Source organism: Talpa occidentalis, unplaced genomic scaffold (assembly GCF_014898055.3).
Source record: "Talpa occidentalis isolate TD23 unplaced genomic scaffold, MPIMG_talOcc4v2.1 talOcc4.8, whole genome shotgun sequence".
Taxonomy (NCBI): Eukaryota; Metazoa; Chordata; class Mammalia; order Eulipotyphla; family Talpidae; genus Talpa; species Talpa occidentalis.
Genome location: NW_023605194.1, coordinates 24,537,032 through 24,563,991, shown reverse-complemented (window position 1 = coordinate 24,563,991; position 26,960 = coordinate 24,537,032). Strand labels below are relative to the sequence as shown.

The 26,960-nt window shown below is 45.5% G+C and overlaps 1 protein-coding gene across 1 annotated transcript in view; it reads right to left on the bottom strand.

The window, feature by feature from the left end:
* Positions 1–26,960, bottom strand: part of LOC119234213 (sorbin and SH3 domain-containing protein 1-like) — a 57,796-nt gene that overhangs the window by 5,603 nt on the left and 25,233 nt on the right. The window contains exons 8-14 of the mRNA XM_054690407.1: positions 25,882–26,049; positions 21,744–21,790; positions 18,206–18,320; positions 17,940–18,065; positions 16,350–16,541; positions 2,999–3,057; positions 444–556 (exon numbers count right to left, since the gene is read on the bottom strand). Coding sequence (XP_054546382.1) covers positions 444–556; positions 2,999–3,057; positions 16,350–16,541; positions 17,940–18,065; positions 18,206–18,320; positions 21,744–21,790; positions 25,882–26,049 — 820 coding nt within the window. The remainder of the gene's footprint in view (positions 1–443; positions 557–2,998; positions 3,058–16,349; positions 16,542–17,939; positions 18,066–18,205; positions 18,321–21,743; positions 21,791–25,881; positions 26,050–26,960) is intronic.

Below are 26,960 nucleotides of genomic sequence, written 5' to 3'. Positions count from 1 at the left end.
CATAGACTGGGTGGCTCAACATTCCTAATGGTGACAGAAGAACTGAGAAAGCTCTCCTTTCTGTGCAGAGAATAGTGCATTTTGCATAGCTCATCACTCCGAGTTAAGCCTTCAAGGTATGACTTGTAAGAAAAGCAAGAGAAAGGGCCTCTCTGGTGGCACAAGGCGCTAAGTCTCAGCACTATCAAGCTATGCCAGCCACTGCAGCATGAGTTTGATCCCCGCCCAGAGTTAACCTATGTGGTGCAGCAGACCTCTCCTGTCTTGCCTGCTGCTTCCCTCAGCAGTGTATTTCAGTAGATCTGCCTGTTCTGCTCCCCACTCTCTCGGGTGAATCCTCTTATTCCCCTGCACCTCTGGCCTATACCCCAGCTCTTGTATGCATAAATAAATAAAAATAAATCTTTAAAAAAAAAGAAAAGCATGAGAAGTAAGTTACATACCAACAAACCATCCATCATCACATTTTTCCATGACATCAACAATATCTCCATCTCGGAGTTCCAATTCATCATCATTCTGTGGTATATAGCTATATAATGCTTGGTAGCTAAATCTATAAATGAGAAAAATAAATATTAAATGACTCAAGTTCTGATAGGATTAAATAACTTGGGGGGGTGTGTTTATAATCCATTTCAGTTAAATCAACATTTAGACAGTGTTTCCTACTCAGTCGGAATACGTATTTTATTGACAACTTCTCTAATTTAGCATTTGGTGAGATCCATTCAATGAGTGATAAGTACATTACAAGAGAGATGGGGAAGGTCAGAAAAGAAAGTCATGACCAGTCCTTTTATTTGATTTCATTTGATTACTACAGCCAAGCTTTTTAATCTAGATATCACTCCCCTCCCCCACACTAAAGTTAATCAAGACTTGTCTTAACAGCATAATATAGGTAGGGGCAATCAAGGATAATCAGAAGTTACTTGGGTTCAAAGATGGAAATTTTTATTCTGGTCATATGCACTGGATAGCAAAAGGCAACTGTCTTCATATAAATAATATGTATATTACATGTACAAAATATATAAAAAGGACACTCCAATTGCCTCTCTGTTTAGCAAAGCCTCTTTAGTTTTTCACCTGCCCAAATACATTTCATTCAATGCTTTTAATGTGGATGTCATTTTTTCTGAAACTCCTGAAGGCATTCTGATTTTTTCTATCCCAGTGATATCTGGGATGAAGATTTTATGGACTGGCTAGTCTAAGGCAATTTGGGCTGTGTTATTTTGTCTGTAGTAACAAAGGCTGTGGCTGGAGAAAGCAGGACTGCTTTATGCTGGAATCAGATATTTCTTTGGCAACAAGGAAAAGCTTTGCTTTCGTTTATCCCTTTGACAAATACTTAAGAAGCATCCACTGTGCAAGAGTTAACAATTCTGTTTACTCACTATTATAAAACACAACAGTAGTAGGCAAAACTTTGCAAATGAGTCAGCCTTTTACCATTTCCAGTACATGTCAGTGAATTCCAGTGTGTGGACAAAAGAGACTTGAAACAAGTAAGTGGAGTCAGTTCCCAGAAATAGGAGATTCATTTTCCTCTGCTAAAACCAAAGGGACAATTAAGTTTACATATTTATTCAAAAGTACTGACACTTGGATAGCTGGATCTGTCTGCTAGAAGGAAGGTCTCAGATGAGAAGTTCAGAGATGCAGATAGATTGCCAGTACGCAGGTATGTGCCTGCTGCATTCTCCTCCCCAACCTGGACTCCTCAGAACCTTTAACTTCCACAGAACCTGCTTTGCTAGCCTTAGCTCTGGGAAATAACTCTGTACCCCTGCTTCTCTGTTCTCACTCCCAGTGGGTGGAGACTGGCCAGAGGGTCTCTTAACCTTGCTGCTTGAGTTCCCTGATCCACTCTAATTTTGGATACTCAGGATACTGTTCCACTGAGTCCTTCCTCCACCTCCTTAGCCAATTCTGGTACCCAACTCTCTGCAGAGGACTCTGAACTCTGCCCCCATCTCCTGAGTTGAAGTTTGCTGTGGGCAGCACTTTAAATGTCTGTACCTCCACCCTCCCTCCTGCCCCATGCCCACGTGTGAGGAAGGGGCCTTACTCCTAGCCATGTTGAAATCCCTTCCCTGGGCTATAAACACACAACTGCTGCTGTACTTCCAAGCATCCACTATGTAACGAGTTAACAATTCTGTTGTCTGGAAGTACCCATTCTGTTCTAGCTCAGGTCTTATCACTTCTTCCCTGGGTTAATATCTCCTAATCAATATCTTTGTCCTTATCTCTGAAATCCACCCTCTACTCTGTTGCCAGAGTTATCTCCTTAAAAGAAAATATAATCAGTATATTCCTCATTTCATAAACCTTCAGTGGCTTCCTACTACCTAGAGAAAAAACCCCAAACTTATTTCAACTGCATTCTGGATTCTACAATCTGGTCCCAACCCACTTCTTGAGCTTTGTCTCTGTTTCTCCATGTACTGTATGCTGCAGCCAGTTGGGCCTTCTCAAAGTTCTCCAAAGACGTTCTTATCCCACATCTTTGTATACATGGTATCTTCAACTGGGAAGACCCGTTATCTCCCTGTTTTAGCGCTCAAATTCAATTTGATTTTTAGTGCTGACTCTAAATCTCCCTCTGTAAATGGAGTTTATGCCTTTGTGCTCAAAATATGGGAGAAATCCAATAATTTTCTTCTGAAAGATGGATCAACCATATTGATTCCTCTCCAGTCAGAATTCCTCTGAAGTCCCATAATACTTGGCCTGAGACAAGTCAGCACAGTTCTCCTTTACCCTTGGATGAGTTAATTCTTTACCTGTCTTTCCCAGTAGTCAGTGATCGCCTCTGTTTACCCTGTACCTACATTCACGTTGGCTGATGGGAAACTGGCCTTGACAAGAAATCCTTAGAGAAGCCATGAGTGATTTGTTCATTCCCCACAATGGCTGCCCCAGTCACTCAATGACCCAATGGCCAACAGTCTATTAAGGAGAACGGAAGTTTGCCAAGTGTACTTACAAATCTTGTGAGGTTTGACTCCTGTCTGGGATGACTCTTCGCTGCTGGGCTTGAGGTTGCTGAGAAATGATTAAAGATGATTTATTGTCAGAAGGGGATACTTTGTGATGAAAGTCAAGGGGATGAGAAACAGTGCTGCAGTAATGAACAGACTTTTCGGCAATGTTTATGATCTCATTGCAAACTGCTTCCTGTGAGGTGGCCCCAAGATATCCAGAAACCCCCATAAAACAGTCAACATGGGGACAAAAAAAAAAGAAAAGAGAGGAAGAGATGTAACATTCCAGACGAAGCACAAAAGTCCAAGGAAACAACAGAGTTGAAGGTCCAGGTTAAAAAAATAGATATTCCAGTAGTGGAGTGCAGGAGGGATCCAGGCGTAAGCATGGAAAAACAGGTGAGATACAGAAGAATTTGGGATTTAGTATGAATATTAAAAAAAAAAAAAAGGCAGCAGCATAAAAGCTGGTAATTAGTGAGTAACTGTTACAAATGGAACAACTTCAGGATTAGAAATACAAATATGTACCCCCAATCATGCACTAGACATCAATTTAATCCCACCAGTAGGCAGAGTAGAAATATTGTCTCTAAATTCCTCTGCTTTTTTTGAGAGGGAAGGGGGTGGCCTGACATCTCTCTACTACGATAGCCATACAATTGTATGTAAATAATGGCTCTGTGAGGGAACCAGGCATTTCTCCATTCTAGACTCTGTAAGTCAGTAAGGATTCTCTTTAGAAAGCTGCAGTCGTATTCAACAGGTATCTTACCACATAGCTCTTTTCAGATTCTGTGAGATCAGGTCCTGCTCTCAATGAATGATGAGAAGGCTGTGATCACCAAGCAAATTATAAGGGAGACATTTTAGCAGATGTCACATTGGAAAGGATTCAAAATAAAAGCGTGAGCAAATACACATACCACACCATCATACTCGATGACACCGGATACTCATGGCCTATGGCCACCGAGTTCCCATGACAACACAGTGGGTGCACAGGAGAAAATGCAATGTACAGAGTTAGAAGCAAGCATCCAGGCAATGAAATGAGAAGTTGGGAACATGGCTACAGTGAGTGGAGAATGAATAACACAGGGTCCCTGGATTGCCAGGGTAGACACAGAGGGGCTGCCTGAAGGGACAGTCACGTCCTCCATAATCACACGTTGGTCCTGTCGCTCTCAGCCAGCAAGCAGCTGTGGAAGGGCTGCTGTACCAAAAGCCAGCTCCTTATTTTGTTGACTGGAAGCCTCCTCTGGGCAGAGCAGGCTCAAAAAACTTTTTACTAGGCCATGTTTTGGTACTTACAAAAACAGAGACATAATAATGCTTTGGAAAAGCTTCCTTTTTTTTTTTTTTTTTGTGGGACCCTCGCCAGTAGCCTGGGAACGAACCGGCGCTGCAGATGCAGATGCAGAGGCTGTGGGCAGCCTCGCAGTCCAGCGCTCAACCGCTGCGCCACCAGGGGTGGCCCTGGAAAAGCTTCTTGGTGACACTTGAAGTACCAAACAAGACTATATCCTGGAATAATCTGCACATGACACCCTCTAGCTAGGTAGGAGTTCAGACATCTAGTAAGGCAGAGCTTGCTTCTAGAACAGACTGTGTGCTGACACAGTCACAGCAATGAAACCTTGCTCACCAGCTCGGGGACCACATGCAGACATGTGGAAACACAGGTGCAGTCATGGCCCAGTAGACCTGTATTTTAAGTGGGGCTCCCACAGCAGACGTCAGGGCTCTGTAGAGGGTTGGGAATCAGTTCCCCAGAGAGCATTCATTCAATTCCAAGCTCCCCGAAACCCCCCTACACGACTATTTGAAGGGTCAACCTTGGAGAAACCCTCTGTTACCACGCACCAGTAGGGAGAAGCCACAACTGCAGGGCCTGCTAGAAGGGCTCTCGGAGACTGTGCATGACCCATCCGTTTCACAGAGAACCCCAGAGAGGGTGGGGCCTCTCCTGCAATCACAGTGAGTCCCCTGGATTCATCTACGGTCCCAGCAGCCCTTCTCTTTCATCCTTGAACCATTTTCCACATCATCAGTGACATGATCTTCAATGAGTCCCACAGAAACCCTGGATACAGGCAGGGCAGAGCTTATCACTCCATTTTCTTTTCAAATCCAGGATGATCATGGGGGGTTTAGTGCATGCCCCAGTGTCAAACAGCTGGTGAGAGGCAAAGCTGCTAGGCTGCTCTTTCCACCACATCACTCCCTCCTGTTCATCTCCTCTGTTAACGCGCTCAGGCTTCAGCATGCCCTGCCAGACCAACTGCCACCCCAGACGAAACATCACTTCTATGCATGCATGTATGCATACATTCATTCTTGTTTATTTATATCACTGCTATACTTTTATTCTTTGGGAAAATTTCAAGTTCGTTAACCCCCTTCCAAGTTGCAATCACTTAAACCAGTCCCCTGGGGGTCTGGCAGGGGTGAAGAAGAGGCCATTGATTACTCCTTCAACAGTGTCTCAGGACCTGCAAGCCTGACCTCCCCACCCCAACCCCTGTGACCCACTGACTAGCCATCCTGCCTGGGGGCAAGGCTTCTGCAGAACACAGAAAAGCAGTGATGTTTCCCAGCACTTGCTTTGAGGGCTTTCATGTGGATGCAGAATGAAACTCATTCTGGGAGCCCTCAGTGGGTGAGATCTACAGGCACATTTTGACTTGATAACAGGGAAAGCTTTGTAAAAGTGACAAGTGTCCATCAATACAAGGGGTGACTGGAGAGGACGGGGCTGCCTGTCAAGCTGAGACTGAGTTGACTGTTCTTAGGGAGGATGTCAGAGAGCAGAGCTTCCCAGAGGCTAATGTCTGTGGTGATGACCGAGGGTGCTGTGAAAAATGCAGATTCAAACTTGACATGTCTGGGCTACCTCCTGGGATTACATTTCTATTGGTGAAGTACAAACTGTTGGCCCAACTCTGGGGAGCAAGACTATAGAAGACCTCAGTTGTGCAATACTGAGATTCTTGGGCTATAGTGTACCACGCCTGATGTCAGTCACACCTCATGAATGTAAAAGTTCTCATAAAAAAGCAAAGTATTTCCAGATTCCGGTTGGTGGTCTCATGACCTCAGGTCACGCAGCAGAAAGAGGACGTGACAATCCCCTGACATGGTCTCCAGAGCTCACAGAAGGCTCAAAGTATCTTCAGCCAACCATCCCAGTTGACTGGAATTAATTATTTAGCAATCTCTTGGCCCTTTAATGAGGCTTAGAGAATCAAACACAGTAAGGAGGACCTGATATTTTACTATTTTCTTCCAGAAAACTCTTTTTTTAAAGCAGCTTTCAATGCACATAGAGGTGTTTAGACATCTAAATTTTGCAAAAGTCCTGTGATTTGGGGAGGGCAGAAAAGGGAACGTTAAGGTTCAGGGAAGTTTGAAGGAAGCAAAGCCACTGAGTGCTGAGCTGCTCAGGATCTGAGCTTGATGCTTCACCTCGCTCCTGAGCATGACCAGAGAGAAGCAGGCTTGGCCATGACAGCCGATACCCGGCTTCGATGCTTCTGGAAATATGCACTGGAACTTCTCTTCCTGAATACTTTTTCTTCATGCAAAAGATACGGTGTATAGTAATAGATAAGATCCAATCATTAATTTGGGGATTTCCAGTCCTGGAAGGGATCCTAGGAGCCCAGCCAAGGCCTTCCTTGGTCTCCAGTTATTCCCAAATCGGAGGATAATCATCCTCACAGCCTTCACATCTGGACAAGCTTAATTCATCCCTGAGAGGTAGGAATGTTTTGGTTTCTTAATGTTTGTGGAATAAAGAAAGGAAGAAGGCAAGATAAACATTTATCCTATTAGCAAAGATCCAATTTCTCCCCATTTGAAATGCATTCCTTAGATTTAAATCAAACATCTCAATGTAGCTGAAATATAAACTTTGGGGGTAGAATGGGGTGGCATGGGGTGAACCCTCAAGTGAAGATGGAAACTATCAGTATCTATTACGGGGATTTGCACTTCATATTGTGGGTTCTTCATGCTTAGATTTTTTTTTCCCCAATAGGTGTGTTTTTCTTTCCCTGGCCCCATTTTCTAACCAGGCACATCTTTTTCTCTGTTCCTCTGAGCAGATGCTGTCCAGCATGGCCGCCAGCAGTCACAGGATCTACTGAACATGGGGTATGGCCAATGGAATGGAATCTGTTGTAAAATGTCACACATTTGATCTCAAATCCTTAGCATGTTGCTCTCCTGCCTGCCTGTGACTATGCAGGTGCCTTTTTCTTTCTCCTTTTCCTATTAAACCTGTTCTTTTAAAATGTAAAAAAAAAAACAAAAACCCCAAATCCTTAGTATGAAATAGAGAATGTATAAGGCCTCATTAATCACTTTATCACTTTTGCATTGATTATATGTTTCAATGATGCTATTTAAGATTGACTGGGTTAACTGTATTATCATTAATTTTATCATTTCCCTATAAGAACATTTACATTATATATGTGGTTCTCATTACATTTCCATGAGGCTGTGTGACCCTGAATCTTCCCCAGGTCTTCAGTGTCTGCTCTTATTTAAACCTAAAAGTAGACACAAGATCTAACTAGGATCTCATCCAGGGTTGGGAATAAAGGGAGTATTATCTCATGCTAAGTACATTTCAGACTCCTGAAGATACATCCCAGTTGTTTTTCACATGTTTAGATAAACAGCAATCAGACAGACAGACAGACACACACACACACACACACAGAGCGCTCACAACCCCGCACCCCCATCATTAGTAAGCAGGTGACAGTCCCGGATCCAGAAACCCCTTTTCTTCCATATTTGCAGACACGCACACCAGCTGCCCCTATTGGCCTGAGTCCTTGTCTAACTCTCTCGAGTGAGCAACTCCTAGTCCTTGCTCTGGCTGCACTGCCCTTCCATTTCCAGTTCACAGAAGTCCCTCAGAAATCTGATCCTCTTCCCTGGGGCTGTTAATCTCTCTGGGTTCGCAAAACACCTGGTGCTACTGCAGGGTAACTAAGCATCCTCTTGCTGTTTTGGGCTTGTGCCAAAGCCTTGAAACTGACCCCAGGCTAAAGAGCAGCAGGAAGTCCTGAAGATGTGAACAGGATAGAGCCCACAACCTCGGCATACCTTGAACTCATTCACAAACATGGAGTCTGTCCTGCTCCCCTCCCCTTTCTGAGGCCACCAGAGATGGCATTCCTCCTGTCACCTCATACCCTGTGTTCTCAGACCCCAGTTTATCTTCCTGGTGACTCAGAACTTGGGTGTGGGTATAAGAAAATCCTTGTTTCAGGCTAGACTATTGATTGTCTTTTGAGCAAAACGTTGAACTTCTTTGGACTTAAGGTCTTAGTAAAGTAAGAGGACTGGGCATGCTTTACAGCACTTCTGTGGCTGGCATGCACACATTCCTTGGATTGAGAGTGAGAACCGGGCCACCTGGCTGGGGGGAGGCAGCAGTCCACTCACCGCCCACTGGATGCCGGGTGGAGGACAGCTGCTGAAAGTGGATGGAGGGCTGGCTTTTAGCAGTGGGGGGGGGGGGGAGGGTTTGCTTCCCTGGAGGTGGAAGTTGGGCAGCTCTCAGGACACTGGGAAACTCCTTGACCTAAGTGATTCGGGTTCCTGTGTTTCACTTTAGAAACACACAGGACAATCTCTGACTCCACTGGGTTCTTCTCGAGTTTATTGGGAAAAAGATGCTAGTTAAATGTACAGCTAATTACAACCAATTAGTTCAACTGGATGCCACCTAGACTTGACCCCTTGCAGATGCCACCATACACTCATCAGTGGTGCTGCAATTTGAATCTGATCACAACACTGAGCCTCAGTATGCAGCCTCCTCCTTAGAGTGTGAATAGACTTGGTCTTCTGCTTCTTTTCTAAAACCATGCGAGGGATGCTGGAGAATGTGCACTCAAGAATGAGGAAGCCCAAAGCTTCCCAAGAGGAAGCCCTTGTGCTCGAAGGAGAGAGAACCAGGAGAAGCATTCATTTGCACAGTACAAATTAGAAGTTTTCTAAGTTCTGGATTTGTGTCACCTAGAGTGAAGAGAAGATTCTCCCATTTTTTCCACCTCTCTCTCTTAGGTGGGGTTGGGAGGGAGGAGAAAGTAAACTACTTTTGCTTCTTTTCCCTGTTATCTGCCAAGTCCCAACAACGTACTCTGTGCCGGAGAGCCCACCCCCACGTGACCAGCCCATGTGACCCGTGTCGTGACGCAGTAAGGTGGTCACTTATGAAACAGATCGAACATCTGAATCAGGAATTTGAAGAGCTGGGATGTAAGCCGTGGCCTCTGCTCCCAGTCCCGTACATTCCACCACACCCTCCTGTTCCGGCCTGTGCTGGCCACAGGGAGACATCGGAGGCTGGAGAGACGCGCTGAGGAAAAGCCTCCTCATAACCCCCCCAGCACACTGCGGCAGCATGGGGTCTCTACTCATCGCTACCATGTCTCCCATCACATTTTCAGGGGTGGGCAATGCAAGACTGGGTCTTAGTTCCCTGCCTTAGATGTTGACAGAATACCTGCTGGTTATTTATTTTAAGAACTACAGCCAAAGTGTCTTCCCTACCACCCCTGGACTGTTAAACACCGTCAATTTATTTAGAGATTTCCCTTCTGAGTGAGTCAAAGGAAAATGTTTCCCATTTTTAGTTGAGTATCTTAACATTTGCCATTTCCTTTTTGTTCTTGCAAGTCGCATCACATGCTTTCCCTTGCACTTCTGATTCCCAGGCCTAGTCTTGGTTCTTATCTTTCTGGGAACTTAAGTTTCCTTGTGGTAAGGGGACGTTCCCTCTGACGTAATCACAGCACAGCATTCTGCCATGAGCTGGGTTGCTCTCGCCCCATCTCCTTCCTCTGTGGCTCAAGTTTGTCCCTGTGTTTCTCAGACAGACATGCTGAGGACCCACAAGGTTCCTGCATACTTGTACCTCAAACTTTATGCCCTTAGATTTTACTGTTGGAAGTGATTTCCTTTGGGACCCTAACTGACATCCCAGGCCTCAGTTTTCTTCTCTCGTCATAAAAGTTGAATAGATTGGAGACTCTTAACCTGGGGCTCCACAGACTCCGAGGAAGCTCTGCGGGGGGTGGGGTTGGGGATTCAGGTGTGAGTCTCTTGAAACTTTATGAAGATTGTGTGTGTGCTACGCTCTTCCCCAAATGACTGGCCACGAGTCCTTAAATTCTCAAAATTTCCATGACCCAGAAAAAGCTGCAATTCACTGGAAAAGATCTTTGAAGAGTCTTTTAAATTCAGAAATTATATGAGGCTCTCTCACCAGCTGTAGGAACTCTTAAAAAACGAGGTTGTATGCCAGTCGGCACACAGTGCTGCTGACTTGGGGAAGCTCAGTAAGTATTTGGTGATGTTAGTGATGCAGATTTCCAAGGTGATTTCCCCTGTACTTTCTCGACTTGATCATTCTAAACTTTCTTGACCCAAATTATGCCTGACAAAATTCCAAGCACTTGGTTGATAATTCTGGACTCATTGGCCTTATACATACATACATACATACATACATACATACATACATATATATATATGTGCTTTTTCCAGTTATTTAATGTGTCCCTCAATAAAATAAACAAAAATCTTCATTTTTTTAATTGTGAAGGTTTGCAGGTCTGTCATAATCTCTGTTCCCTGTATTTAAAATTCCTAAAATTCCTCTCACCACCCCCCACCTCTAGCCTGCACCCCAGCTGTCGTATGCATAAATAAATAAATCTTTCAAAAAAAAATAAAGAAAAATTCTTCCTCCTTTCAGCTGAAATCCACACAAAATTTTTATCTTATCACAGAATACCAAAGCCAAAAAGAATTTTGGTCCTCTTGTCTAAATCTTTTGTTTTAAGGAGAGGAAAGCTGCCAGACAAGGGAAATGACTCATCCAAAGACACAGGCAGAGCTGGGGCTGGGACTCAGGTATGCAGACTTCCAGGAGAGCTCTCCTACCCGATCCTTATGCCCCCCAGGCACTTCTGCACCACATTCAGCCTCTCTGGCTGTTTTGAGAAAACGCATCTAAAAACATGAGCTTCCAATGTGATAAGTCAGCTTGGAAGTCTACAAGGGAAAAGAAGTCGAACCACTTTGCGCGTCTGCAGGGAGCTGGACAGGTGACTAAGGGGAAGGAGTCAAGCAGGGGCCTGCACAGGAAGTCTCACAAGCAAGTTCCAAGGTCATGCGATTGTGAGGAAAAGGCTGGACAGTGAGAGGCCCCTCAAGCACTCTGCTCCCAGCTGCTGCTACAGATGCTCCCATTCTACCCTCCTGCGGACACTCTAAGTCTCACACAAACAGGGAACTCAGCAGTGCCACTGCCCCTTTCAAGTTCCCACCTCTGGGTCTTGGCTGCGAGGTTTGCCTCCTTGAATGCTGCTCTTTCGCTGTGCCCTGGTATAAAACTCTGGTTTTTAAGCTGCAGATCAGATGCCACTCTCTGCCACTTTCCAGGTCACTACCTCCCCTCCTATTGCTTATGTTTCTCTCTATCTTGAACTTCCAGAGTGAAATGTTTGTGGCTCTGAGCCTGTTTGCATTATAATTACTCGTGAACTTGTCTTATCCCCTCAATGGAGATCATACGCTCCTTTAGAGCGGGTCAGTTATTTTTTATTTTTTCTTTCACTCAACAAATATTTATTGAGTTTATTCCGTATGCCTCCCATACAAAACCGTCACAGCACCTAACCCCTGAGTACTAATTCTCTAACAGTGCAAGGCAACAAATAGGGTAGAGCTGAGAAGTGCCCCCACCAGTCAGGTGCAGGGGCTGTGGCAACACAGCACTTAACCTAGTCTTACTGGCAGAGGAGGAAGTCAGGAAAGGATCCAGGGAGAAGGGACAGCTAAGTGGAAGAGTGAAGGACAGGTGGGGGTCATCCAGCCAAACCTGCAGGGCGGAACTGGAAGATGAGGCTGGCACCTGCTCAGTTACAAGAAGGGGAAGTGAAGGGGCTGGGAGGGAGTGTGTGGCAGGAGCTCTGTTCACATAGTATCCAGCTCTCAACAGGGAGCAAGTCAGTGCCCACAGCCGGGTGGCCATGAAGGGGGTGTGAGCTGGAAGAGCATTAGGAAGGGAGGGGACAGGAAGTGGTCCTCTGAGCCTGGAAGCCCACTAAGAAAGGAAGGCCAATTTTCAGCAAGCCTGGCTTTCCGTGACGTCAGCTCCTCCCCTCCTATCCTGTGTTAGGGAGGGAAGTAGCCCCTGGCCTCAGTGGGAGCTGGTACCGGGAGCACTTCCTGTGCACACCGGTTCTGGAACAGGCCACGGTTGCTGATGACTCACTGCTGACAATAATGAGGTCTCCAGGCACTGTGGGCTGAGCAGAATGTTTATGGAACTGTTCCTATCTCAGAGACATTTAATTCTTTTCAGTTAGCCACTCTGACCGCCTTTCCCCTCTAACTATTCTTTCCTTAACTGGACACACCCTCTTCCTCCTTGCAGGACACATTCCAGGAACACCTGCTTAAGGTGCCAGACCATGCCTTCCCCTGGTGTTCCTATTTTCCCTCAAACCCACACTTGGGGCTGGTTCAACAATCCATAGAACCGTCCTCCATCTCAGGTACCATACCTACCTGCACAACCTCATTTAATCCTTACAAGTGCCCCAGAAGGAGGGACTATTTCCACTCCTACTTGAGAAAATGGCACTTGAAAAAATGACTAAGGAGGTTAAGTACTTGCTAGCTCAAGGCAAAGTCCAATTATTTATCATTATCCCACACTGCCCTCCTCCGCAGCAACTGATCCTCCCTCCCAACCATTGGGCTGAGTTGGAGGTTTAGCCTCTGCTCTGGGGCCTCCTCTATGACTGCAGCCAGGACACTGCTGTGTCCCCAGTCCATTGGGCACAGGCTTCCAAAGAGGAAATAACCCTTGTACCTGGCCCAGTTACTGGTGCCTATGGGCCTTGAATCAATATTTGTTGAGTGAATGAAACTTTGAAGGAACACTGAGATTGCAGTGTTCAAGCTCAGTCCACTAAAGGCATTATACAGAGCACACACTCAATAAATGGTTTGAAGACAGAAGAATTCCATCTGGAACTAAAGACATTCTGGAATGTTCTGTTCCAAAGCAGCTCTGGGCCACCCAAGATGGCAGTTCTATACCTTCCACTGACAGAATGCAGATAGTGCGCCACCCCCAGCTCCTGTGCTTATCACTTTATACATTATGACGTTGTGGGATCCTCTCAACCATTCTCTGAGGCTGGAGTTATTATCTTTATTTTATAGGTGAGAAAGCCAGAAATCAGAGGGAGGAAGTGACTCCCAAGTCACTGGACAGTAAGAGGTGAGCGGGACTTCAAACCTGGTAACTTTGGGGAAGCTGCCCAAAGTCCCTTATTTGGGAGATATTCAACAGCAGAATTAAAATTAGAACCATGATCTAAATAGCCAAATTTTTCAGACTTCAAAATACCCTCTGGCCACCTTGGTCCAAATCCTGAAACCTATGCAGCTGACCCAGAGCAAAGTTGGGGCAGTCGCCTGAGGACCCAGCATGCCCTTTGAGCCTCTGTATCTTGACAGGCCCCAGTGCTGGGACTGCAGGCTCCTCTCCAGAACCAAAATACATTTGTTCATCGGTGAACAAAGTCTTCACCCTCTCACACAAACACGAGACAGGACAAAGAGCTGACGGAGCTGAGCACTGGCAGAGCACCATGGGTTATGGAAACAAAGTGTATCTCACACAAAACCAAACCACGGAGAGCCAAACCACAGCCTGGTGTCCTCAGCCTGTTAGTCATAGCAAAGGAGGGTAATCTCTAGGCCATGCGCGGGGACTGAGGAAGGCCTTCCTTCTAACGGGCTCCTGCGCCGGGTTAGGCGGTTCTCAAAGTGGGAGTAACTTCTGAATTACCTTCAAAAGCAGCCTTTGCCTTTAACTGTCCCCAGCCCTGACATCTTAATCACTGACCCCTGTCACTCCTGGACAGCATTTTTGCTCCCAAAGCAAGCAAATAGGTCTCACCGGCGTCCACTTGGTCTCAGCAGATGCACCTTGGTGAGACAGCCGACCCACCCTGCCAAGGCACACACAGTCATGCCACAGGCCTACCTGGCTCACACCACTCCGAGCGGCCTTCCTCTCAGCCTGCTCGCCACTTCTACGAGGCTCTGTCTGCTCAGCCTCCCTTCCCGGAAAAGGGCCACCCAGGGGCTTGCAGGACCGGCTCTCCTCGGGGGTGTGGAGTTCTGAGAGTCTCTGTTCGGTGCTCAGGCACCTGACCACGTCTGACGGTTTCAAGCAGCTCTTCTTAGAGATCTTGGGTCCACCTGGGCATCTCTCACCTGCCTCTCTCTCTGCTTTCCTCTCATACTGTCCACTCTCTTCTTGCCATGGCTGCCTCTTCCCCTGGCTGCTAAAAGCATTGCTAAGCTCTGAGATGACCCTGTCAGAGCTCCCGAATGGCGGCTGGGAAAAGCTATCCTGGTGGACACGGAAAGGTGGCCGTGGTGGCCCGTGGATCCCACTGTCCCCGTTGATGTGAAGGGAGGCCGGGGTGCTGGGTGTCAGGGGGTAGGCTCTTTCCGGGGGAGGTAGGGCCAGTGGGGAAACTGCAGAGTGAGGGATGGATCGATCCGACCAACTTGAATGGGGAAGGCTGAGGGACAGGGAGGGACTGGACCTTCCCAACAAGGCCTGGTTGTCAGTGTTATAGATAGAAGCCTCGGGCAGAGGAGGCAAGGGTGGGGTCAGGGCCAGAGAACGCCTGCTTGGGCCCCCTACAGTCAGTGAGATCCACTCAGAGGTGACAGCGTGCATCTCGGGGGACAGAGCCCGGTGGGGGTGAGGCAGAGATGAGGGGGCTGGCATGATGAGCTTGCTGTGACCAGGAAACTTCAAAAGAAAAGGAGAGAGGAAAACAAAAGAAAGAAGCAAAAGGTACAAGTGTCAGCGTAAAGAAGGAAGAAGGAAAATCACCATGAGGGGTACACAAAGAGGGATGGAGTGGAGCGGGCGGGCAGGACACGCTGGTGTCCAAGCGAGAAGTCACTTGGTTAGGTCTGAGAGAAGAGCGGGATGTGGGTGGGTGTGTGATGACGTGTGCAGGCGGGGGAGGGTGAGAAGCTAGTGGCATGGAGATGGGAGAGAGGGTTCCACCAGGGCAGACAGAGGTGGCGCCGACCTGGTTTGCAGAACTAACTTTCAAAGGGACACACCGGAAGCTTCCCACCCTGTGCTGCCCATCCTCTGTGGCAACCAAGCCTGGACCCAGAACCAGGAGGGAAAAAAGGTGGCCTGCCCTGGCCTGGCTCTTCTCGGGCTTTCATTCTCTCTAGGGGGCTCAACCCAGAGCCTTCCAGAGAGGACTGGAAGGGTGGTCATCCCACCTTATAGTTATGCAAAAAACCTCTCCCCCATCATTATAAAACAGAAAGCCCCGCACCAATGTCACACCCGCTCCCAGGAAATGACAGGAGCTCCATTTCCCTGTGCAGGAAGTCCTGGGTCAGCCCGGCTAAGGCTTTCTGCCCAGAACCATCTTCTGGGGCCAGTGATGTGCAGGTGGAAGAGGAGGAAATGATTAGAGGATGAGAGAACAGAGTCACCATCCAAGTATCTCAGGTCCCAGGTCCTGCTCTCACACATCTGGCCATCTCCCCTACAGCTCCCGTGGCAGTAAGACCAGTTTCTTTCATTGTTCCCTTCCTCCCCTGCACCCCTCCCTGCACCCTCTCTAGGGCCTCTCCTGAGTCCAACAGCAATTCTGAGCCTAACAATTTTTTTCTTGGCTTTGGGACAGTGGGAATGGATTTGGAATAATTTGTAATTTAGAACAAATTTGTTCATAATTGACATTCAGACAAGCAAACACCTCATTCAGCCCAGTGTATACAGCGTTGGAAGTTCCCTTTCCAACTTGGTTTCTCTTTTTCCTTGCAAAGAATACTCTGGATCTTTACCTTCTGCAGGCCAACCTCGACCAACAAGGTGACTAAGAGTGCCCCACTGGGCCATGGTAGGCGTGGGACGGTGAGGTACCCAACCACCAGTTTCACCCAGGATGGGATGATCTCAGTGGAAAGTCTTAGACCAGCTGGTAAAGGTTCTTATCTCATTCCCCACTCATCTTATTCCCTGAGAAATCACCTGTAATTCTTCCTTTTCCCCTGGGGTGGTATTTCCCCCACCAAGTGCTCGGAAAATGCCATTTTTATTCAAGGAAACAAACCCTGCTGTGGATACACTGTGTTGCTGCAGACGGTCCCCAGGCACAGGACTGAAGAACCGCCCCAGAGGGCCCGTGTGCCGTCAGCCGTGGGTTTCTCAGCCTGAGTGTGAAAACCAGCAATGAGAAGCTTAGGTACCTGTGGGCTTGCGGTGGCACTACGACTCGGCGAGGAGTAAGGCAGGTCGATGTATTCCACGGGGTTTTTCACCAGTGGCCGCTTGAGCACGTCCACATAGGTGATGGGGAAGATGCCTTGCCGGGATGTCCCTGGGATCCTCCCTTCGTACCAGTTCTCGTCCACCTGTCGAAGCAGCGTGATCCTCTCACCCTGAAAGACAAGCCAGGCAAGGGTGCTCGTCCAGCCATGCCTCAGCATATGTCAGGCTTTTACCTGTCCCCTGCAAGGTTCTACATTATTTATCACACTCTTCGCTCAGAGAAACCTGGCCTGCTAGACCAGGATGGAATTAGTATCACTGGGATGTAGAGCTATCTGGATGCAGAGAAGTTAAGCTTGGTCTTTAAGTATTTCTGGGAAGGAGAAGTTCGGGTTCATTACTCTGTGCTCCCAAGCTAGCAGCAAATGTAATGTTTTGATTCATTTAATGTACAATAAACAAATGTTCAACTTTCTTCTCTAAGGCAAAAGGTTTTGGGGTTATCCTTTTTCTTCCTTTTTAAATTCCCACCCCCGCATATCATCATGGAAAAATCAAAACACAAACAAAACACAGAAAATAATTACTACCCATAATATTATCACTTGGGGATAATTGCTGTCAACATATTTATTATGTGTACTTCCCAGACTTAATTCTCTGAATTTGACTTTGACTTACATGTATTTTTCTTATGAAGACTGAGTATGTGTTGTTATTTGCTTTTTCATACTTAATAACATAGTGAGCCTCCATTATTAAGAAATAGAATTCTACAAGTTTGATGTTGTTGCACAGCTTAATGGAAATTCTACATATAATGATTTAATTACTAAACTCCTGATGTTGGGCAATTAGCTTGCTTCCAGCGCTTCATGCCCACTTCCCTCAATCCTATATAAAATTCAGCAAGCCAGAGAATTCTGACATGTAAAGAGAGTGAACTCCTGGGGGAGAACTATGTCTGCATAACTTAATTGTTCAAAATATGCATGCTGAGCCCCTGACAGCAGTGATGATGACAGCACTGGCATCCCGTCAGCTGAGCACCAACCAGATGCTATGTGCATGCTGGGGCTTGACACTTGTGTGATTTAATCCTCTGCCAACAGCTCCAGGAGAGGGTCACTTATCATATATGATATATATGTATGCCACATATACCAGGTTTCAGGAAATGAGGGCTCAGAAAAATTATTTGACTTCCAAAAGCTGCACAGTTGATAATCTGCCACTTTTGTCTTCAAAGCCTTTTAAACTTCTGGTGTCCAAGGACTAGCTCTCCCCCATTACACTGACACGGTGCCTATCACGTCATTACGTGCTGAAGAAGATGCTGGTTGAACACCATTTATAAAAAAAAATGTAAGATTCCAGAAATACTGCCTTACACCTGTGAGAAGAAGGTCTTTAAACCCTGACACTATCTAGGGTGCCAATTGCCCCAATGCCATCCTTGGCTGTGCCCATGGACACCACCACCAGCCTGGCACACTGTGGAGACCCCATACACCCACGATAACCACCACCTACCAGGGCCCCCAGCAGAGGGAGACAGGGCAGCTCACCTTTCGGAAGGACATTTCTACTTGCGTGTCACCGTTAAAGTTAAACTTGGCAATAGCTTCTCCATATTCTAAAACCTGCACGGGTGGCAGCTTTTTGGGCTGAGCCTTCTCAGCAGGAGGGAGAAGCTGAAAAAGGAAGAGAGGCAGGAGAAAGGGAGAGAGAAGTGGGAAAAACAGAAAAGGAGAAAACAAAACACAGTGCTCAGTCAATGAAGGGCGCTCCGGGCACCCTGGACTCCTCCTCAGAATGAAAGGGGCTGCAGTACCTCGATGTAGGTGCGTGGGAAGATTCCCACCCGGCCGTGGTGCTCTCCTTCGTACCAGTTTTGATCGATCTGCTTGTAAATGTAAACGATATCTCCCTTCTGCAGAGGAAGCTCCCTGTGGACAGAGGGTCACGGTACATTAGCAAATGTTTCACCATCAAAACACTCAAAAAAAAAAAAATTTTTTTTTTTTTTTTTTTAGCGAAAGGACACTGAGTGAGGTCAAAGGGGGACAAATTACAGAAGTAGGGGGCTCCAGATTTGGAAGTGAGAATCCCACTCTTCAGGAAATGACATCACGTTGGCATTTTTCCAGTCTTTCGTGGGACAGATATCAATCTTTAAACTGACCAGTACTAGAAAGTGCTCAGTGGCCGTATTAGTCTGTTGTGGTTTCCTCCAGGGACTTGTGAGTGCCACCTCATGTTCCAAATACTTACACAACATATAGCAGTGCACCCAGTAGTCTTAATTGATGCATGAAATAATGAAAAATATTTCACAAATACTTTTACTACTTTAATTACCCTTTTTTATGCCCTAGCAAGGCATGCCTTTAGCGCTTTAAATTGTACTCAAATTACTTTTGACATACTGATGTCCTTTTCTTGTTCAACTCATCCACCCATTTCACCTCCTGTCTATCATCACACAGCAGGAAGGCCCTGAAACGAGGCAGATCTGAGTTATACCACTTACTAGCTCTGGGCTAGCTACTTACCTCTCTGGTCTACTTTATCCGAAAATAGGAGTTAACTCAGAGATGTTGAATTCAGTTGCCAGACTGCCAAGAAAACACCTAGCATGTTGCCTGTTACGTCATTAACAATTATATGACCTCACTCCCTTTTCAATACGGAAAGGGGATGTTGGATAGAAAACTGGATTTTCCTTCAAATAGTCATCCTTTTTATTCAACTTTTCCACATTCATCTCTTTTATATCAGTAATGATGTTAATGTTTAACAATCAGGACCTTCTTTTGAGAAATAGTGAGACAGAAAAATAAATGATAAGCAAAATAAAATGTTTTAAGGAGGAAAAAAAATGTAACTTGAGATTTTCTTGAATTAAAAAAAAAAACAAAAACAAAAAACAAACACAAAAATCTGACCTGACCTTTTCCAGTGGTGTCACACCAACAGCACAGAAAGCCAGGTCTCTGGTGGAAATGTGGAGGGCGTGTGCCTGCTTGGCAGTGTGCCAGAAGTCCCATGGTACGTGAGGGATGCTGGTTGCACAATGGGCACATCTGGAAAACTTTACACAAAGTCAGCACTGTGCTGAGTGAAATAAAAGGCAGCCTTGTCGGTCTGGCATTGGTAGATAGGATTCTAATCCTAACAAGGCCCACAAAGGGGATCTGGGGCATTTGTTTCTATAGAAGGAATGTTTTTGGCCAAATTTTTGCCACAACCCTCCTTGGGGTTGTTCTGAAACTCCCCACTCATTCTACCCCAACCACAGACACATGGATGAACAAGACCCTCAGCATATCCATCCTTGCTGGAGATCTGCAGACTCCAATCTGTATATCCCATGTGGCTTGCAGATACAGAGACAGGGAGATATCAGAAAGAGATAGGGAGACAGAGAGATAGGGAGGACGAGCTCAGTTCACAGAGAATGAGAGGTCTGTAGTTGTGACCACAGGAGATGTACCCTGGGGTGCCTGGGGCTGTATTTTTCCCCACACTATGGATCATACCCACACCCCAAAGGGCCACATGACAAGGTCTGGTGGTAAAAAGTTTTGAGAAATGATAACATGATCTACTCTAGATCTTTTCTGGAGTGTCACCACTTATGTTAGCAGAGTGGAGGTTTGAAGAAGTCTTGTGGGAAAGAAACTTGTTTAACTGTTGAATCGTGCTTTCAAAGAACATTTTTTTGAGAAACATATCATGGGGGGAAAAATTGAACTCAGTGACTGAAAATGTTTTAAGGATTCAGGTTCTATAGATCTGCCATTTAATAAGACATCTTGTTAATTTTTTTTGAAGGCAGCAAGGTATGATGAAAACACTGATTCAGGAGAAAAGGACTCTCCTGAATCGATGTAGAGGAATAGCGACAAGTTCTGTCCTAATCAGCTTTCTTGTCTGTTCTACTTGACAGGGCCACGAGAAAGAACAAAAGTTATGATTCTTCTACGAAATATGGGTGAATGTAGTATCACAATACTATCAGTGAATGTTGCATGAACCTTTCTCAATTTAGACCAAAAAAAAGAGGAAAAGGCAAATGTTTGATTAAAGTAAAAATGAACTTCTGTAATTAAGAAGGGTGGAGTGCTGACTTTTGTGACATTGTGATACCAGTATCACCTTAGCGGTGGCATTTTATGCCCATCTCACAGACAATAGAATTTGAGGTGGGAGAGGTTGGTGACTTGCCTGTGGTCACAGAGACAATATGGGGCTTACTCAGGATTCAAACCAGGATTTCTGACTCTAGCGCCCTAATCTTCCCAGCACATTGTGCCATCACCTCTTATTATGAGCTAAAGGACTGGAATAAATTTACCAGGGTTGTTCTTAGGTTCTGGAAATCCTGGTCTGATCACTCCTTGTGTTAGGGGATCAGAATCACAGCTGAGCCATCTCTACACCGCACTTTCCAGCACCCAAGGGTGGGGACCTCTCCCTGTCATCATCATATGTAAGGCCTCCCACCAGCAGGGTAACAGGGAGGCTGCTGGCCACTGCTGCCAACCAAAACTCACAGTCCATTTATTTCATAATTAGGTATAAAGTGACACTTCCTTTTAGCACCCAATCTTGGGTAGCATTTCCCCAAATTTCATTCCATGGAAAACATAAAGGTTTCCTGGTCATCTGGATTCAGATAACACTGGCTTAAATAAGTTAATCAGGTTTCTTCATTGTAAGCCTTCCAGAGCTATCAGTATACCCATGGCAAATTATCTTTTCAAGGAGGGCGGGGGGTATAGACAGAGAAAGCAGTGATTCCCAGACTTGTTTGTATAATGGGGCACTCTTTTTGAGAAATATTTAACAGAACTGGCACTGTGAGGAACACATTTAGAGAAATGTTGGTCTCCTGTGGGTGGGTTCTTACAAGGCTTTCAATCTCTTGGGATATTGTAACAAAACTGGTGAAGTTATCTTCCTAGAGGCTGTTTTTGGCTCCTTCCATGGAATGGTGGAATATGACCATATTAGCCACCACTTAATCAAGCAAATTGAGTTCCTATACAAGAAACAGCACAGTGGAAAGAGCCCCTTCTCTGGCCCAAGAAGGCCTGGGTTGAATCCCCAGCCTCATTGATCAGTTTGGGCCAATTTTTTACCTTGTAGACCCTGAGTTTCCCCCATTTGTACAAAGGTTATTAACAACAGTACCATCCTCATAGGGCTACACGTGATATATATGCTGTGTAGCACTGTAAGGTACTTATAACAGAGTAAATGCTTTTTTTACAAAAAAATTGTTATTTCTCCAACTCTTCTCTTCAAGCTGACTTCTGTGTTTCAAAGAGGCAGTTACAATGACAAAGGTGACTGGCGGTACTTACTTTAGCGTCTGAGCTTTAAAGTCAAATTTGGCTCTGGCAGGTCTCATCTAAACACAAGAAGCAACGGTAAATTAAACTCAAGATTCACGTACAATGAAAAGGACACAGTTTCACACATTTCCAGAGAGCAAAGCAGAAAAATTCACTCTAACCAGTTCGTTCTGCTGTAGAAATCTGGGCAAAATTCCACTGTCTGTCCTTAGCATAACACTGAACGGATGTTTGGTCAACTATGTCATGCATGAGACTCCCTAAGGAGGGCTAGAAGAGATGGTTAGAAAAGTTCCACAGTTAGTTCCCCAAAGCTGACCATGGTTATTAAGGAAAACCAGAGTTGACCATGAGTCCCAAGACATTCCTTATTTGCTGTCTCACTCTCTAGGGAACACCTTCTATATTCCTGACTGAAATTATGAGGAAACCCTAATTCACCTCTCACATCATCTTCAACTCATGTATTTCTCACGGTTTGTGAGATCATGAAAAAGCCTGAGCCCACTTTTTCTCCAATGGCTTCCATTCCTGTTGGGTAGCCCCCGCCCATCAGACCCCAAGACCTGGAAAAAACCATCCTCAGCTGGGGTTCCCACTTCTTCATCAGTCTGCTTTTAAAACAAGACGTCTTTACACAACCCTGCTTAGGTCTGAGCTATGGTGTCTACAAGCACAAAGCTTCCTTTGTGAGACTTCTTGTTCTCTTCACTTTAATCTACTGTCACTCAGGAGCACAAACAACATTCCTCAAATACTTCCGTCACATCACTTCCTTGCTTTGAAGTTGGCTGAGGCTCTCAACTGTCCCTCAGATCAAATCTCAATTCCTGACATGGGTTAAGGCCTTTCGGTAATTTCTCCCCACTCATACCTTACTAACTATTTTTAATCTCATGTTACACTTTTCCTGTTCCAGTCAGGCAACTCTATTTGCTATACTTTATCTAAGCCGCCCTCTTTGGAATTTCTTCACCTCTAACTCCAGCAATTAAGTTCACCTTTCCTTAACATATTTATTTGCATACCTTTCCTCTCCACCATGGAAGTAGTTATTTTAACTACTTTGTTGTTGTTGATTTTTAAAGGAAGGGCAGAAATTATGTAAGCAAGCTGTTAATGGTGGCCAGTATATAATTCAGCCCCGCCAGCCACAATCAGCGCCAATTTCTTTAACTGCTGTGACTTCCTGGTCTAGAGAGACAATGTGATGAAAATTAAATCACACACTTGCCATTCAATATTTGAGGGTATGAACAAAGTGGAGGGAGAAAATAGGAGACTCTAGGCAAGAAAAAAAAGGTATTTAAAAGCTTCATCGAGGTTAGTTTTAAATCTTAATCCCTCAGGGATATGCCCATATCTCCAGGCTCCTCAAACTGGGGTCTTCTAGGGTCCTTCTGCAGGGCCATGAATTTTTTATTTTTGCATTTTTATGTTGTTGCTTCCATCTATCTGCCTGTCTATGCATCCATCCATCCACATGCATACGAGAGGCCCACTAAATGCCTCAATGCCATACAATGTCAATGCTGCATTTGAGTCTGTTTGTGACCAAAGAGCTTATTTTAATAGTTGTAGGCAAATTAAGAAGAGCACAGATATGGGGTAATGATAAATGATGAGTTCACAAGAGAAGGTCAAATGACCAAAATTTTAAGGACAAATGTTTCAGTGACTCCAATAAAAAAGTGGTAGTTACCCCATGACAGCCAGCTGGCGAGCTTTATGCCCAAACAGCACCATATTCACCCTTGGTGCGGTAACTGAGTTCAAGTAAGACAATATCACTTATCAATCACTGTAACTGTATTTATAAATTGCAGTTTAACTTATCAACTGGTTTAGGTCAATATTGAAGAGAATCTTCACATTATTCAAGGCTTAGAAACACTGACTCCACTGATTTACCCACTATGTGAGCCATCACCACCTATACAAAGCATCTTCTCCCTCTTGATAGTTCTTTGTCTCCTGGAGTTCAAGTCTAGCTTTCTCTTCACTGGCTCCCCCGGATCCGTGGTACTAACCATAGGACAGAGTCCCCGCTGTTTCTAGACTACCAGGTCCTGAGGGTGTTGTCTGGTTCTGTTTCCACCTCCCCACAGGGTCTCACACAGAATTTGTGGTCACTAAATTCTACTGAATGGGGCTTGAGTGTGTCTACACAACCCGGTACACCTAGGACTTGTTGGTCTCTGTTTTCTCCCCTGTCAGTTAACATCTAGGGCAGCGAATCTTAAAGTGGTGCCTAAACTGGAATCATGGAACCTGGGGACTGCTCTGAAATGCAAATCCACAGGCTACCCCAGAATCTGAAATTCTGCACAAAACCCAGGTCCCTGGGAGATGGTGACCATCGCGCCAGCTTTAGAGTCACTGCTCTAGGAGGCGGGGCAGGCGGAGCTCATCTGCCTCTGCCCGTGGTTATCTTGCCCGAGCTGCATTTTTGTTTAATGTTTATCTGTACAGGTGAGTGGATAGCCTTTGAGAGCCTTTCAGCTTCCTATCCCCATCTTCGCCATTACTCTAAAGTAGGCAGGCCTGAGAATGAAGATAATCCAGGCCTTCACCATAGGGCAGGTATGAGGAAGAGCTGGGATGCAGAGGGATGAGAGGCTGTCTTTCCCAGGCAACTGGGCAACACTTGCTAACTTCTGCCTCTCCCTCATTACATTTTTTTGTTATGTTCTTTTGATGAATATCTAGCAGTGCCTCTGTCACTCAAAAGACAGAAACACAAATATGAATCTACTATGATCCTCAAATATTATATATAAGACACTCAGGTGTCACACTCCTAGCCCCAGACTCTCCCAGACACTCCAAGTCCCAGACACTCACAGTTTCCCTGAAAGGCGTTAATCTTCAGCAGGGCTACTTAAGGGTCACGTGGTAAAATAAACACTGATGCAAGATTTAGCACGGGGCCAGCACAAGAATTTCAACATGCTGACCTTAGTGCAGGAAGCCAAGGCCTGGATAAATCACTTCAAAGGTTTGTGCTTCTTCGTTCCTTTTAGAATATTAAGGTTTCGTAATCTCAGCTGAGAAATGTCAAAATTAAATGGCAAATGAAATGTTTCCCAGAGAGTTCTACCCTCCATGGTCTTATCCTAGCTGTAAAACTCTGTTTCACAATTCTTCAGTGAAGCTTCTGTACCAGTGAGCATTTCACTCAACTCCTTGCACAATCCCCACTGGCAGTATTGCTCTCTGATATCTCAAAATGAGTGTCCTAAAGATGGTCTCACTCATAGCAGGAATCTAGAAAACTTAAATAAGGGACCAGGAAAATGAATATAAGAAAGTGAAAATCAAAATCAACAAAAAACTATGAACCAGAGACACTTTTTGGGGGGTGGGGGGTGGGAGGGGAAGGATTGGGGTCAGAATGGGGCGTTTGCAATTGTATGGGGGAATATAAAAATAAAATTTAATATTAAAAAAAAAAAGAATGATGTAAAAAATTTAAAAAAACAAAATAAAATAAAGAGCTTTGTGCTTGATGGAGTCAAAAAAAAAAAAAAGAGCAAATGGGGAGAGAGAGGTCAAAGGGGAATAAGGCATGGTGGTAGGAAAAGAAAAAAAGTGGAAATGTTAGCTATCTCTATGGTGGTAATCATTAAAAAAACACCTATTTCTTACCTTCAAAAAAAAAAAAAAAATGAGTGTCCTAAATCTCAGGGCCTGTGTAATTGGTTTAAATAAAGCATCGCTAGCTAACTTTTACAATAGTTCACTAAACCATCTCTTTAAAGAGGAATCTTAGAATTGCCCATGCCATAGCTACAGTGCACACGGACTAAGGTATGAGGTTTCTAAGCAGAATGCACAGGCAACATGGTGTCATGATAAAATGCAGAACGTAGGGCACTGGATTCATGAAGGCAGCCGATGCGCCGAGCATGCATAGGGGTATGCGCCAGCAGGCCCCGGTCCCACAGCCAGGCATGCTTGAGCTTACAGAGCACAGGGCACAATGGAATCATGTCCACCAACCAGCCACAGAGGAGCCAAAGCAAGCCTAAGGGAAGCCAGAGTGACAGATGCTGCTTGGAAGACTAATTTGGCCTACAGAGGGCAGTGCTGAGGGAAGCAAATATTGCTTTGGGTCAAGCAGCAGATTGAGGCGACCAAAACAGACCTCTGACCCAGATTTCCTTTTGGCTGTATCGTCTATATTGAGGAGGTCCCCAAAGCGCTCATTAGTGATAAACTGATGGTGTGTCGGAATGACGCCCGTGTGGCGTCGAGCTGCAATATCGGCCTCTTCTTGCTCGCGCTTAAGCCGTCTCTGGTCCGCTAAAAGTTTCTGCCATGAAATTGCATAAAATGGGCAGTGAATCATCTGGTACAGGGTATTGCAAAACTGCCAACAAAAATCACTAAGGAAAAAGGTGCTGGGTCAACAGGGAGGAAATGTCAAGGGTCATATGTGGAAGGGGCTTTATGGCCACAAGTATAGTTTCCGCTGTCACCACCCTCCCGAGCCTGTGTGGGAGGGAGAAAACGGGGAAGCTGGGACATGGGGAGGGAGGCGTTCCACACAGTTCCACTAGCTGCAGGTTGTCCCCTGGCTCAGTCAAAAGACTCCTGCCTCCTGACACATGGCAGCAAAGGCCAGGAGGCCCAGGGGCATCAGAACATACACATGCATGCTGGGAGCGGGGAGAGGCCTAGGTGCTAGTTTTACCTCACTCGCTTGGGCAGTGAGGAGTCCCCACAGTGTATTCCCATGCTGGGCCCACAGGTGGCTGAGGCCTCCTGCCCAAATCAGGCCTGTAAGCCCCCGATGAGCCTTGACTTTGTGGGGTTTACGGTAACTGGGTCATATTTGTGTTTTTATGTCTGTTACGCTAATGTGCTCAGGAGGGCAGAGAAGCTGATCTCAGAAAACAAGGCACCGTTCCCTCTGAGGCAGCCAGCTCTTCCTCTGGCCTTAAGGATTTTCAGGAAGATGCATCAAAAGTCATTTATGTGATTAACAGAGAACATCAGTTCCTTTTTTACTTATCAATATGTATTCATTAGGTGAAATGAAGCTGGGTTTAACGGAATGATGTATAATATAAATATGAAAAATAAACTCTGAACAGTGATACCAGGTTCAGAAGAGTTAGTCTCTCCTTAATTAAGTAAACAGTTATTTTAAAATAGTTATTCCCTAAAAGACCTTTAATAACAAGTAAATAATGTTGTATTTTACCAACTAGCCTCACTGTC